The sequence below is a fragment of the Abramis brama genome (assembly GCF_963993115.1).
Source record: "Abramis brama genome assembly, chromosome: 19".
Lineage (NCBI taxonomy): Eukaryota > Metazoa > Chordata > Actinopteri > Cypriniformes > Leuciscidae > Abramis > Abramis brama.
The window spans coordinates 21377698-21393849 of NC_139981.1; the positions used below are offsets into that span (position 1 = coordinate 21377698).

Consider the following 16152-nt stretch of genomic DNA (forward strand, 5'->3'; position numbering starts at 1 on the left):
TTAGTAAACAAAAACAACTTTTTTTTCATAATTATATATAGAGTTGCATTATATATAATACAATAATATTACATCCTGCGTACATGAAAATGTAGGCTTACCCAACGGAGAATTATAATAAGAATGAACATCACAGAACGTCTGTTATCATGTCACTCCAAATAAAAAGTGGGCAATGCTTATTAATATTCAGTACTGTATTGTGAAATAAGAAACTGTATGAGAACATGAGTCAATAAGAATGGAGAATCTGAATAAAAATAATGAATAAAACCTGAATAAACTGGAAAAACACTGAATATGAATTAAGTCTTGCATGGAAGAGAAACTTTTGTGACAGTTATTTATAATAATTTTTTGAATATTTTAACATTTTACTGTCCGTATTTCATTCTGCCACTATCCCTTTTTAATTAAAACTGAAGAAAGCATATGAGTAACACATTATGAACACTAGAAACCAAAGAATTGATACCCTCCACATTAAATTCCCCACAATGAGCCAATATTTCTCAATTAAGCCTGTATTGTTCTACCAGTTTTTAATATTTCAGGGTTACAAAGGATCACAGTGCTCTTAAAACTATGAATATGTTAATGCTAATTATAATAATGTTTAGCTCTGAGCAGAAAGAATAAGCAATGAGTATTTTTTTTAACAGGGACTTAAAGCTAACATAAAACTAATATCACTAATAGTATTTTTTCAGTATGCAGTTCAGAACAGTATGTATATGTTGTTATTTTTATGGTTTCCCACAATGCAATGTTCCCTTTCCTGACCTTCCATTTCCAGTGGGATTTTTATTTATTTATATAGTCATACTGCAATACATCCATATAAGCAGTAAAATAAAATTCCAAATATAGCTAATGTCGCATATCGCCAAATTTGTATCCTATATAATCAGTACAAACAGACTCTGGAACATGTACAAACACACACACACACGCACACGCACACACACACACACACACACACACACACACACACACACACACACACACACACACACACACAGAGAACATCATAACCATTAAAGAAATCAAAGGAGATATAACACAAAAAGTAATAAAATAAATACATAAATAAATATAGAACCCAAACTAAAATATTTAAGTCAATTCACAGTGTTGCTACCAATGCAATTTGCAGTAATAAGTCCATTGCACTTTTTTAACCACTTTGAATTTACATTCACAGAAAATCTTGCTGAAACGTTGGCAAACAGAAATCATTATGAGTATCCGTTATATGGATGAAGATGTTATAATTAAAATTTTTACAGTCTACAAAAGTTCAAATGATCTCAGAGAAAGATTTTCCACATTTGATGAAAGGTTTTTTTTTTAATTAGAGCTATACTGTGCTTTCATTTGGCTTTCAAAAATCTGAGGGCCCATAAAACAGGTGGCTGTAAGATCCCCGTCTTTCATTTTAAAGGTCTTTTATGCTAACTGCGCCTGGTACAGTAGCTCCTTTCTCTCGCAGGAGTGTGATCAAAGCTAAGAGTGACCCATTACCTGCCATGACTTGGTACATTTAAAAAGGCAGTTTTTAGATCGCCTTTAATTGGGGGGGACAGAAGAATAACTCTCCAGAGGAAGTCTATTCCAATTAGTGGAAGGAAAGGGCCACTCGTCTAATGTTTTACTGCCGTCAGTGGATCCTCTGAAGCCACTGATGTTCACCTCGAAATGTCCTTACAGTGCATCTATCATGTTTAGACGTGGCAGAAAATAACAATCTCTAATCCTTAATGAAATCTAAAAGCATTATATGTTTAACATTTCAAAGGAAGCAGTCATTCAAACGCGACATGGTAGCTAAAAAGCACAGAAACATGGCAGTTAGCATTTATCATATTTTGTAACGTAAGAGCTGATAAATCTAAAAAGGGCCTATTTTTCTTTCAGCAAGTGCATCGTGCATGAGAGTAGCTTTCTAAGAGAAGGTCTAAGATGATCTCTTTACTGCGTAAACCTCTTTCTGTCAGCTTGAGAAACTTCAGCCCTGCACAATGAGGGTTTTTTAGCAGAAATGAACAGCAACCCACATGATACTTGCAATAGCATATGGTTTTCCAAGAAAGGCACATAAATTCTCCTCGCAAAGAGAGTGAGGGACTGTCTGAGAAAAATTACACCAGCTTATTACATGCCTCATTTTAAGCCACGATATCCTGCTCTCTGTCATCCATTTCAGTTGGCAATTATGGGACATTTTCAGAGACTTCCAGCCTCTTTGAGATCATTTAAGGTACTGATGCGGACAAACTTAAAAGACCGGCTCTGACTTGAGCAATTTGACCAGAGCATTAGCGTTGGTCTGGAATTAATGCCCTTCAATCTCAAATAGTTCCTACGAAAAGGTCTCGCCTCTGGGTATTTTGCAATGAATCGCTCAACAATGCGGACCTGCCTGCGGTATTCCTCCCTCCATGTGATTGACCGATGCTAGGCTACAAAACAGAAGCGTGCATTTGGCGATTGCTGTCACGATTAATGGACCTACAGCAGATGAAGCCTTTATCAATATTTGCTTGACTTTAAATCTTTTTAATGCAGAAATCTTTTGATCTGTAGCTGAAGGTCTCTGGGGCACTTTGGCGATTAAGTAGCTTGTAGAAAAATCCCCTTGCGTCTGCTAAGTCCTGCACTCCATAATAGGACAAATATCTCAGAGTGAGGCCTGTGACTGAAAGAATGGAGACTTATCGGGAAACCAGAGGCTGTGATCTCTGATTAATGAGGATGAATGCAGGGTGACTACGGAGCGTCTACCTTCTCTCTCCCCTGGCATTCCAGGCAGGTTTACCAGCGCTGATGATGGAAAATTACCCCTCTGAGACTGAGCCATTCATTAATTTGAGATGCTTGTTTGGACTGATATAAGGCTTTCACGCAGTCCGTGATTGCTGCTGGGAGGCAAACTCTCACCTCATTAGCCGTTAACTCCAGATCCCTTTTTGAAATCTGCATTTCAGCCACTAACTTCTCCACGTGGTTGGCACACAATCTGCTCTGGCTGGTTCTTTAACATTCAAATTGTTCAAAACGGTCAATAGGGACAGGTGATTGCGAGCTCATTCAGCGGTTATTATCGACAGAGAGAGCTATGAAAGACACACTACAGGAAATATCTAACACAAAACTCGGTGGATAAAATAAGTCCGCAAACACTTTGAGGCTAGTTATTGCTAATGCTTGTGAAATGCTGACTCTGCTGGATCGCTGCCAGCTGTGCTGATGAACACTATTATGGGATGTATAAATATAGATCTCTGTAAAGGGAAAACAAGAGAGAGAGTGTGTGCGCGAAAAAGATCAGCGTTTTCCTTACGGCCATTCAAAAATAGTGCTGTTTAATGTATGAATGGAAAGCGCATCCATTAAATCTATAGAGGAAAGTACTCATGAAATACATACAAATGCAAAACTAACTTTGCACTTATGCACCATTTTCCAACATAATCAACAGCTTCTTTTACACATAACTTTCATTAGTAACAAACATTAGAGATCTACTGTACATCTCGGCACATAACTCCACCATTTGTACTACAGGCAGAAATTATACCTCAAATTATGAGGTGTGCTTTTTTTTCCTATGCGATCAGGATTGTTACCTGATAAACTATAAAATGAGCAAACAAGGCTCATGTGTAGAAGTGTTACTTCTAATTGTACTAAAGTCACTCATACAATTAATTAACTGATTTTACAATCAGATATATCAACACTGTAAAAATTTTTTAACCCTCCCAAAATCAAAAATTTCAAGTGACCGATAACATCTAAATTTTTCAATTGGCCCAAGTGAAATTCTTGTTGCAATAGTCTATTAACATTGGCTCAATGAGAAATAATACGTCAGACTAATTGAAAAATTTAGATGTTATCGGTCACTTGAAATTTTTGACTTGGGGATGTATTTTTTTTTTACAGTGAATATTATAGTCACAATTTCCCTGTCATACACATATCTAATACTTTACAAACATATTTAGTACACTCTCTAATTATAAGAGTAAAATACACACACAAATGTGCAAGGTGCCCACAAGAAAATAAGACAGACATCATAAAACTCTCAGATTTATAAGCCTCATAAGTCATGTTAATGAGATACAGATTGAGCAGATTGAAACCATGATGAATAATTCAATGCTAGTTATGCAAATAAATTAATGATCATTTTCCTTTATTGTCATCTGATTTATGCCCTGCCTGCATACCACGTTACTCATCGCCCCATACATATAAACCTATGAGAATTCAACCTCTTCAGTTTGCCTGACATTAACATGCAATGACAGATCACATGAAGCGAGCACATCTGAACTTCATTTCATATAGGAGCTTGACAAAAAAAAACACACGCAAAATTGCAATGAGAAGTAACTCTGTGCCAATTTATTATGTTTTTATATATTTTTTGCTCATACTAAAGTAATGAGTTTTGTCACAAAAGCATTATATTTTTTCTCTTCCAAATATGATGGGCACACAAATGAACTCCCAAATGTGTCACAGATTCTTTGCATCACCACAAGTGTTGCATCAACTATTTGTTCAATTGTTGCATGTGAAGTTATACGTCCAAACCAGCATGACCCCACTGCCACAGACTGAATTCAAGATATCAAAGAGGAATTTCAAACTATCTTCTTTTGTTTCTATCTGAAATAGATTCTATACCCAGTAAACTGGGAATGCAGAGGAGGAGGAGAGGACAGCAGAAAGAGAGAGCAGAGGTATCATGCAAGTTCCTGGCTAATCTATTTATAGCTGCACCTAGGGCAAAAGACGTTTTTAGAGAGCGACCTAGATAGACATATCGATGAGAGTTTGTTGGCCTATCTGAAAGTTACAGTATATGTTCCTTCTTAAACACCGGAATAAATTAAAATAAAATGATTGTATAGCAAACTGTTTCTAATTTATTATAGTGTGAGACCAATGTGAGACCAATGTGGAACAATGAACGACAAAACAACAAAATAAGAACTGGACTGTTTAAAAACTTTGCCCATTTACTATGAGCAACATTTTGAATCATTTGTATAGGACATGTCATATGTGCATCGGAAAGGAGTTAGACGTGTTCCTGGGTCAAAATATGTTGTTGATCCTGGAACAACATTCCTGACTGAACATTTAATCCTAACCATATCCCTACCCCTAAACCTAACCATACCCATAACTTATCCCTAAAATCAGAGGGAAATGATAGTTAAATAACACTGATGGAGAAGCACCTAACCCTGGTTGTAAGCCTAAACTTGACATAAACTGTAAACTTGTCCTTCAATCTGATTGGTTGATAGGAATGTTGCTCCAGAATCAACAAAGGTGTTGATCCAGGAACATGCACTTGGTGAAATCAGGTTTTGCAGGAAAGGAAAGGAAAGGATAAAAACAATGATTGTGCACCATTTAGAATTGAATTAAGAAGGCATTTTTAAATTCAAACACAATTCCAGAATTTAAATTGATTTCAAATTGTAGTAGCAATCAGAATTACAAATGGAATTTGAATGCATATTAAATTCAATATAAATTAAATTCAATATGAAAAATATTTTCTATAACTAGAAAAGCAAATACTGTCATGGTAAAATAAAAATGTTTGCTTGGCATTGATAGACGGACAAATAAACAGAGATAGAGATAGATAGATATTTCATCATATTAAACTTTTGAGTTCAGTAAATTTCTCGTCCTGTCACTCTAATTTATCTTCCTGTAGGGGCACTGTCAGTTTAAGTAAAATTAACAGTCATGAATTGAAAAAGATTTGATAAATTGTTATTTTTTTCTACACCCAAAAGATAAATAAGACAAGTACAGATGAAAAATATAGCTGCAAGCAGCAATTAACGGGGTTCAAGCGTTTTAAGACCTTTATGCCATCTATGCTGTTAGGGTCTAGATGACCCCTTTGTATAACACTGTTTTCAGGTTTTACATTAATTATAATGTGGCACAATTGTCAAAACTGATATCTAAGAAAAAATGAAGTGATAAACTTTGACAAAATGTTTTTGTAAATATTATAATAGTGAATTTACATTGTCTAAAAATGAATGCAAATGCAAAAACCTGTGAAAAGAACTATATTAGTGAGCAGAATGACAAAATTAACATTATAACCAGTAGATGGCAGCAGAGGACCACTCATTGGCTCACTTTCATTTTAAAAGTGTTTCCCACCAGTAATCTCCACTTAAGTAAGGCACTTTTTAGCGCAATTTTCCAACGGACAAAATTGCGATTGTTAACTCATGATTTCTGTTCTGTCTGTGCGCACCAATCTTGCACTTCTATCTACTCGTCAACCAGACCACCTAGAGACTTCGGGTTTTCGGCATTATGTTAAGGAAGGTCTAATCTCGGGAACGCACAAAAAAAAAAAAAAAAAAAAGGAAAAGATTTACTATCTCTTAGTGTTGTGTTCCCATGAGGTGAGAAAATTGCGCTTAAACACTCACCGAGTTTTTATTACTTGTTTATTTTATTTACCTGTATGTAAGCAGCACAGTGCAGTGTTAATTTTCAAACTGTGTTTTTACAATGTTTAAAGTAGCTGGCAATAATAAATATTCTTATTAGAAATAAAACTGCCTCATTTTTGAGCTGTGCATAACTGTAGCTGAATAGTTAGGCTTACTACGCTACTGTATTTTCATATTGGTTATTATGGTAGTACTTGGAGAGCCACATATTTTCTGAGGTGGTACTTGGTGTAAAAAGTTTGAGAACCACTGCTCTAGTGGACAGAAGTAGTGTTACAGCCTTCATCTTTCAGTTGAAATGGCTGATAGTTTATAATTTAAGGTCCTTGCACACTGAGTCCGAAATTTTCGTATGCGTTTTTTCGTATTCGTGATTCGGTGAATATGAATTGTCAAAACACCATTCAAAATGCTTGCTATGGATGCGAAAAACGCAGAAAATCAAACCCGATCTGAATTTTTTCATGACGGACGAAAGTTTCGGAGGCAGTGTGCAAGCGTGATTGACAAAACATAAGGTCGTATTTTCGAAAATTTCGGATACGAATTTCGGGCCTTAACTGTGAGCCCTCTGAGCATCAGAAATTCATGAAACTAAGCATGTTTCTTCAAAATGACTTTTACATATATACACAGTTTTGATAAGTTTCTGCTTTGAGCACACAATATATAGACATTTTACTCATTATAGGCCATACAAGATTCTTTTGATAACTTTTTGCCAACATTTTGATAACTCTCGACCTACAATCTCAATCTCAAAAATTTCAATCTCAAATATTTAACAAATGATTTGATTGACAGCAGTGGTTCTTGAGGCAAAGTCATTAAAAATGAAGAGATTCAAAATATAAAATGAATATTGTGTATATGTATGATACGTTGCGTGATATATAGGGGGTAAAACGCAATAGCACCACCTGGTGGCCATTTTCTTTCAAACTTCGCACAGACCTCTAAGGCCATGAGTCAAAAAGGCCCCCCAAATTTCGATCTGATTGGCCTCCATTAACCTGATGTAATTGGTGCTCAGACTTTATTGGCCGATGGCAAACATGTTTTTCGCAATACACAAATGTCCTCAAAAACTATCATTGCAACTTGAACAAAGTCACTTCATGCCACTTTAAGTCAATTGGACTAATGGTTGCATAGTAATAGCAGCTTTTATGTTTTTTCATATCATAGCGCCACCAAGTGGTGAATCGCCACATTTTTTTGTGTGACCACAGAATGAGCTTGTACATGAGCATAACAAGTTTGGTAAAAATATCTCATTGCGTTCAAGAGTTATAGCCATTTTAGTGAAAGTGGCCCTGCCTACTTCGAACGTTTTGGCGTCCCGTCGCATGCGTGCAGCGTGAATCACTGATCGAAATTCTTTTGACAACTTTTTGCCATGAGGGTCTCTAGAGGATGCATGTCAAGTTTCGGAAAATTCAAAATGGCAGAAAAGTTTTAATGTGGATATATAACAAAACAAAAAACAAAACAAAACAAAACAAAACAACATCATACAAAGTCTAACTATAGAGACTGAAACAAATGTGCATGTCTTTTTTCTAGATTTTGGCTACCTTGTATCAGTCCAATCTGCCATTTTTTTTAAAAACGATCCCAGCCAGTTGTCCATCAAAAGAGTGTGTGCATTCCAAAGACTAAATGGATTTCTGAGTTCAACTTGAGATGATAGATTTATCCCACCATTTTTGAGTTAGGACTATAGCAGCTTCCACGAGTTTTATCTTCCATAAAAAATGGCCTCAATTCCACCCCGTCTGGACAATCGGAGAGCGATTACTCAGCTAGTGTACCTCTCGGGCACTTGAGGAAAATTCTCATGGATGCCCAAGCAAACCTTTAAAGCTGTCTGTAGCATTTGCCTTCCACATTGTAAATTAATTGATTTCTGTAAAGTGCATGTTTGGAAAATTAACTGCACTATTCCCCAAGGGCACTGACTTACACACACTTTGTCTTTCTCAGTAGTGGCTGAAGAAATTAGTGCTGATGGTATCTTAGAGCAAACATTCATGCAGTCATATCCATACACATTTCTGTGCCCTCAAGAGATCCAAATGCAGTTTCTCTGTTTACTACATTTTTCATTCTGCGGAGAGGTTTAATTTAATTGTGTTGTGCCCCCCAGGACTACCATAACGTCTAGCTTAAATGTCAAAATCACTCCCAACATTTGCCAGAAACACATTTACCTTTATTTTCGCCCTGTAACTGATCTATTGATTTTTTTGCTGTTTGCTTTGAATAGCGGCAATCTTAGATGTTCTTCTAGCAGTGCAGCATTTAAAAGATCAACTGTAACTGAGAGAATGACATCTCATTCCCACTCTTTAACGCTGTGAAATGTGGTATTTAGAAAAAAAATACTTTGAAAACGGCTATGGGCCAGCAGTTCATTTTAAATCAATTCAGAAAGAAAGTGAAAAGTCATGCTTTAGGGAAATTTAACCGCATTTCTTCTTCTAAAATAACTTGCTTAGACTATGCTTCACTAAATTACCTTCAGTGATTTGACAAATTTAGCCTCCAGAATCCATTTATTAGTCCATTGTCAGGAAATTGGGCAAGGATGGTTCAATTTCCTAAGCGATGTGGAAATTTAGTCCTCATGTGCCACACTGACATTTTGTCTCTTTACAATTCATTCATTGTTACCAATGGGCATTTTGTGTCATACTCAATAAACATCATAAACCATAGCACATAGTCTCTAATTAGCTGTAATTTTTCCAGCGAAAACTAATTGAGTTTGTTCAAACTATTGCCTCTTCAGAGAACATTAGTGGAACAAATGTGGAAAAAGCTGTTATTATCAGACATACCACAGATGGTGAGTGTTTATCTTACTAACCTTTAGGGGCTCCCAGCTAATTTAGGAACAGAGCAAAGCAAAATGTATGTTATTTTGGAAATGTTTGCGGAATACACATTTCAAGGATGTTTTGTCTGGCATGATGTTGCCTGTGGAAAAGTATCTGCATGTTATTGTAGTCATTGATATCATACAGTGTGAAGGCAATTGTACTCACAAATAAGAGTGACAATAACCCAGCGCATGCTAAGTAGAGCCCTCTCTCTGACAGAGAAAAAGCAGTGTGACCATCTCATTTTATGAGAAATTTTCCATAAAAACTGATATTGGGAATTAAAAAGTGTCTGCCTACCACCTAATAAAAGATCTAATTACAGATAATTATAATGTAGGTTTCAAGTTGGCTTTAAATACAAATTATTCCTGACAACTAAAATAATATGTATCATATAAAGATACAAACTATTCAGTATAGTACTTTTTGCATTAAAGAAATTAAATGATTATTTTCAAGTGATCATGTGGGCTCTCATTTTACATGAAGTAGTTCAATATTATGAATTATAAATAAATAAATGTTACAATTTCCCCCAACTACTTTAATGAGGGCAAATGAAACTTTTTATTAAAGGGATAGTTTACCCAAAAAAGGAAAATTATGTAATCATTTACTCACCCTCATGTCATTCAAAACCTGTATGATTTACTTTCATCTTTTGAACATAATAGAAGATATTTTGAGAAATGTCTCTTTTGTTTGTCCATACAATGGAAAAATCAATGGTTTGGTAAAATTCATCAAAATATCTTCTTTTGTGTTCTGCAGAAGAAAGTAAGTTACTCTGGTTAAGAACAACAAAAGGGAGAGTAAATTATGACAGAATATTCATTATTGGCTGAACTGCCCCTGTGTGTTTGCTTCATTATACAATATACTTTTCTATATAATATACTGTGTTTTACTGAAAGAATGATATGCGGTTCATACATAATATTTATCTCAATGGTTGGATTCAATTGTTCATGTTGTCTTTCATTTACCCAATCCTTTTGCCAATAATATTAACAGCCAGTACAGTGGAAGTCAACCTCATAATCTTAAAATGCAAAAGCAATTTCCTTCCTTGCTGTGTGGTATGGATGCAGAGAGTTCACATGCTCTTCGTAAGGAACCGACTGTGACTCAGACACATTTTATTTCTGTAAGATTTAAAGAGCACTTATTATGCTTTTTTTTAACATTTTCAACTTTCTTTAGTGTGTAATGTTGCTGTTTGAGCATGAAAAAGATCTGCAAAATTCTCTATATCAGTTTCTGAACTCCCTAAAACGCCTCGACTGTAGTCTTTAGAAGTTTTAGTAGTTTTCTTCTGGTAACACGTCACAATATTCCTCATTTAAAGGTACACTGTCACTTTTGTTCAAAATTTAAATCAATACATCAATCCTTCTTCCAAAAAGTATTTTTTTGTCTCACCCTGATTCACTATGGTAAGCCTATTATTTAGTTTTGGAAATTGCGCACTTATGTCACTCGCCCATGCGTGTCTTGTCATATCCATAAATAGAGGAACGTTTTTTCGGCTACTTTGACACGTGTATGGTGTAGGAGTGGCATACTGTAGGTTAACTGACACAACGAGAGAGAAAGTTGGAAATAAAATGAGAATCAACATTGGCTTGGCTTTTCTGAGATGGATTGAACTGAGAACTGAGGGGTTTGAAATGTTGTAAAAGTGACACACCGATGGCGTTTTTATTACTCAACAGGCGAGTAAGGTAATAAATTGCCATATGTAGCTCTCTAACATAGTTCATTGTAAAGCATTATCTATTGTGAAGGGTCATTTCATTATGCGTTGTTGTAGTTGTTGCTGGAATACCGTGTCTATTAATAGACAGAGCTGCAGTAGAGTCTTCTGCTAGTCAGCTTGAGATCTAAACTGCTTATTTCTCTTAAGCCTAGTAGTCAATGTTTTATGAGCACTGCAGTATGATAACCATATTCATCCGCACAGTCACACAGAGCTGAAGCACAACCAAAACAATGTTCTTCTGCAAAATGCATGCAGTTTTGTTTTTTAACCGCTAGAAGCCCAAAAGTTACATAATGTACCTTTTAATAATTCCCACCCAAGGCACATGAAAAAAGGGGCGAGGCCCAGTTAAGTTGAGTTTGTAGAGTGTTTAAATGGTTATGGTAAAGGACGTGACAATTCCGAAACATTCTTGAAGCCATTGACCAATCACAACACACTGGTCCAGCCAACTAATCAGAGCAAATTGTGCTTTTCGGAAGGAGGGGCTTCATAGAGACAGGACCTACACAGAGCGTTACTGACAGACTGGGGAGTGAGGTGCAAAAAATTATGTAAAATATGTGAAAAATGTCTTTTTTTGAACATTCAAGCATGAATTCATATTCCAGTAAACCCCAAAAACAAAATCAAGATTTTGTAAAAGGGCATGATATGGCCTCTAAGATTGTATGAGGTTTCTAAAAATACAGAGAAGTATTACAAAAGTACAAAATATTGCATATGCAGTTTTACCACCAACCTGTCAGCTTCTCAGTGCTTTTCAAGTTCTCCACAGGGACTAAAGTGGGTTGTAACTCTAAGCTGGGTTGGATCGTACTCCACGAGACGACCAAGATGGGAGGAACAGAGGACGTGTGTGTCTTCATTGGGGCACAGCTGACACTGTTGATGCCATCCTTACATGAAAATCCATCAGGGCATGATTGGATCAAGCAGTCATCGTAATTATATTCACAGCTTTCACCCTGAAACACAAAATAGAGAAAATAATTGTTGTAAGAAAAGTCTTTAAGTGTTATTGAAATGCCTGCTGGCCTGGGATATGGTTTATGCCACGTTCAACAATGTTGTCAGTACTATAATAAGGCAGGTTTCTGAAATAATTGCACAAGTATGTAGCATTACGGTGAAGAAGTACAAAGTTTGATGCAATATGCTGAAAAATGCAGTGTACACAACTAGGCTGGGGGCATTAGAATTCAAGTGTAGTGCAGAACTCAAGTTTGGATGAATAAGAATGTAAATTATAGTAGCAGCCTTGTAGCAGAAGCAATTATGGTTTCTGCTGTACCAGTTTTGGAGGATAACCATACATTTTCTTCTTTGTCTTTTTGAAGAGAACTTCCATTACTAAATACATTGAGTGCTGTATTGAAAGTTATAAGTGTGACATCTTCTCAACAAGGTAAAAGGTTAATATTTTTGTCCATGCAAGCTTTGCACAATTTCTTACTTTAAAGCAGGGTTCACCAATCTCGGTCCTGGAGGGCCGCTGTCCTGCAGAGTTTAGCTCCAACCCCAATTAAACACACCTGAACCAGCTAATCAAGGTCTCACTAGGCATACTAGAAACTTTCAAACAGGTGTGTTGGAGCTGGTTGGAGCTAAACTCTGCAGGACAGCGGCCCTCCAGGACCGAGATTGGTGAACCCTGCTTTAAAGCTTCAGTCCGTAGTTTTTCCTCTTTGTCGCCATCTCTGTTTGAAACCTGCAATTGCAGTTATTCGCGGAATTATCAACTTTACGTGGGTTGTGCCTTGGCGCGGCACAGCGCGGATGAATCCAATGTTTTGAGGAGAATGTGCGGCTGTCAGTCACCGCGCTGATGTGGATACTGTCATTCGGAATCACAGATTCTACTTTTTGGAAGTATGACCAACATAAGAATTTTGTCACCGGAAAATGTCATCTGAACAATTAAGTAACATCCACTTTTGTTCTGACCAACTAAAGGAAAAAAAAGCATTGCAGTAAATCGCGCTGATTAAATCAAACGATTGCTTATCATATCACGTCAAACCGTACAAATTATACTTTGTTCTCAAATTGTTAATGTTAACAACATCAGCATTGCGTGACTACATTTATATTTATCCTATTTTATCCTATATTTATCCTTGTTTCCGCATGGGCCCGGTTGCAGTCTCTTTTTTTCTGTAGCCAGTCCGAAGTCTTTTGCGTTTTACAAGGGGTGAATCTCCAGTTGTCACTGGTGATTGTCGTTTGAACCTTTCTGGATCCGCCATCAAATTGATAAATTTAATTATATCAAGTGCTGTGAGAAAAGGCTATAAATCTCCACCTCCAACATCCTCACACACAACATAGCCTACTAGCCGAGACCCCTTCTTTATGTGTACAGATGTGATGTAATGACGCAAAGACATGCTCGAATTTCCCGCGGAAATCCACCACTGGAATTAAAAACATTATTACAAGCTTACCGTTTTGAATCGAGCTAAGGCAAGCAGATCGATTTGAACACTGGCTGGTTATGTACTTGCTCAAAAAATTATTCTGGATAATTTTTAATCCAAAAAAGTTACGGACTGCAGCTTTAAAAGCTTGACTAAATTGAAGACAACCCAAACTTTAATACAACCAACAGTATTCCTGTCTGGCACCCCAGCAAACAAAACTGTTTACACTTTATTAGACACACTTTGCTGTAAAATAACTTTGAAACGACATGTCAACTAGGCTAACTATTTTAATTTGCAACTGCATGCCAACTAACTCTCATTAGAGTATTAGTAGACTGTTAGGTGTATTAGTAGAATATGTTGACATGTACTTACAAAGTTACGTATAGTAAGTACTGTAGAATGTCTGTTGGGGAGCATCAAAATAAAGTGTTAGCAGATATTAAGCATACAGTCTACTAATACTCTAATGACTGGTATTTGACATGTAGTTGCAAAGTTACTTATAGGTAGAAGAATATCTAAAGTGGACTATCAAAATAAAGTATTACCAAAAGTTAACATTAGAGTAGAAAAAAATTACACTGTGACTCAATGGAAGTCTATGAAGCATACCCGTAGCACTAATTTTAACAGAGTAAAGATCAGCGTTACACAACCTCTATAATGTAATCTGGACGTACTACATTCGCCATGTAGTCATTATCATTTGACCTACCAGCGAAGTTACGTTGCTCATGGGATAGTAAAGTGTCCATCATATGCTCACTTCAGAATCTTGCCAGAAGAAGTAGGTCACCCGAGTTCTTTTTGCCTACTCTTTTATGAGTACTGTGAATTCGGACATACTTATTTTGTCAAATACTGTTTTTCACCTACTATATAGTATGGAAGAATGTAATTTCAGATGCAGCCAACATTTTTGTTAATTCTGGAACAACATTCCAATCAACCAATCGGATTTGAGGGACAAGTTTACAGTTTATGTCAAGTTTAGGCTTACAACCAGGACTAGGTGCTTCTACATAAATGTTATTCACCTATCATTTCAACTATTGGGTAGGGTTAGAGTTAGATGTAGGGATAGGGTTAGGAATACATTTTCAGACAGGAATGTTGTTCCAGGATCAACAAAATGTGTTGATCCAGGAACATGTCTTTCTTTGCAAAATCATCGGACACCGGATGCAGCAAATATCAGATGCCACAGTAGAAATGCCATAATCACAGTCATCTCTGATAAATTTTTAGTTAGTCAATCAAAAATAAAATCGTTTTTATATAATTAATTTTAACCACAAATAACAAGGTTACCAAGATAAAAGGAGCAGTATTAAGCTGGTCATGTGCTGAAATTCACAATGTTTGTAATGGCTGACATTTTAATTAAAAATTGAATAAAAAAAAAAAACGAATAAAAAAAAGAAGAAAAATGTGCATGAATGAATCATTCACAATATGATCAATAAGATGCATTTAGAAAATAGGGTGGATTTCCAGGTTGGATGCTGAAAAATGCTTTTGTATGATTTTTATGCTGTTAAAGGTACTATTCTTTGAATATAAAACTTTTTAATTAGGAAAAATGACTAAGTGTACTTGTAAGCCAATTTCAGAGGAGAGTAGTTAGATTAACATTAATAATCATATCTTATTGCTTATCTTTTTGTTTAGTGTTACTTCGACAGGCAACACTGCACTGCAGACATTCAAATATAAAACTAGGTAAATAGTGAACATTCTGTCATTGATAAGTGACATCTGTGCTTCCCTGCACTTGAAAAGCACCACAGACATATTGAATACTAAAGAGCCCCGCTGCTTCCTCCCCGTCCTGAGGACGTCAAGGATATTTAAAGGCCATCGCAATATTGGAATGGAAACAAACGGATGGCGAATACTTGACAGGAGAAAGACAAACAGGATTGCGTCTCTCTCAAAATCACCTCAGGGGAAGATGAAGAGCTCAGGGAGGAGGAGAAAGGGGGGAGTGGGGGACTCAGGAAGACTTACCACAAATCCGGGCCGACAGAAGCAGGTGTAACCATGGCCAGGCTCATTCTGGATGCACATTCCCTGGTTGCATGGTTGCAGCAAGCACTCATTAATGTCATCTTCACAGTGAAGACCTGTCCAACCTGCCAGGAACAAAAACCCAGAGTGCCACAGTTAGCCCACAACCAACAACCCCCACCTCCCGCTTCTCATACGTTTTCTACACCATCTCAATTCCTGCTTCATTTCCCTGTTCTGGAAAGCATCCACAAGCGCACACATACAGAAGGTCTGAATACATTTTAATACTCTATGAGGCTTGTGTCTGTTTCAGTAGCCAGCGAGAGCAAATTACTCCCCAGAGGAACGTAAGTGATTTCTGCATGGTGGAATCAAGATGCACAAAGCCAAGATTTTTCAGAAATCTTTATCTCTCTTGTGTTCTTCAGACATGAGATTGTTAGGAAGGAAAAAAAACATTGACAAAAGATATTCATAAACATGTATGGCATTTCTTATGCAGGGTTCCTACAATGAATGACATTTTTGTGACTTTTTCCAGT

At 36.5% G+C, this 16152-nt stretch overlaps 1 protein-coding gene across 1 annotated transcript in view; it reads right to left on the reverse strand.

Moving 5' to 3' along the window:
* Window positions 1-16152, reverse strand: part of eys (eyes shut homolog) — a 292650-nt gene that overhangs the window by 85072 nt on the left and 191426 nt on the right. The window contains exons 29-30 of the mRNA XM_084092742.1: window positions 15608-15732; window positions 11911-12136 (exon numbers count right to left, since the gene is read on the reverse strand). Of these exons, the coding sequence (XP_083948868.1) occupies window positions 11911-12136; window positions 15608-15732 (351 nt within the window). The remainder of the gene's footprint in view (window positions 1-11910; window positions 12137-15607; window positions 15733-16152) is intronic.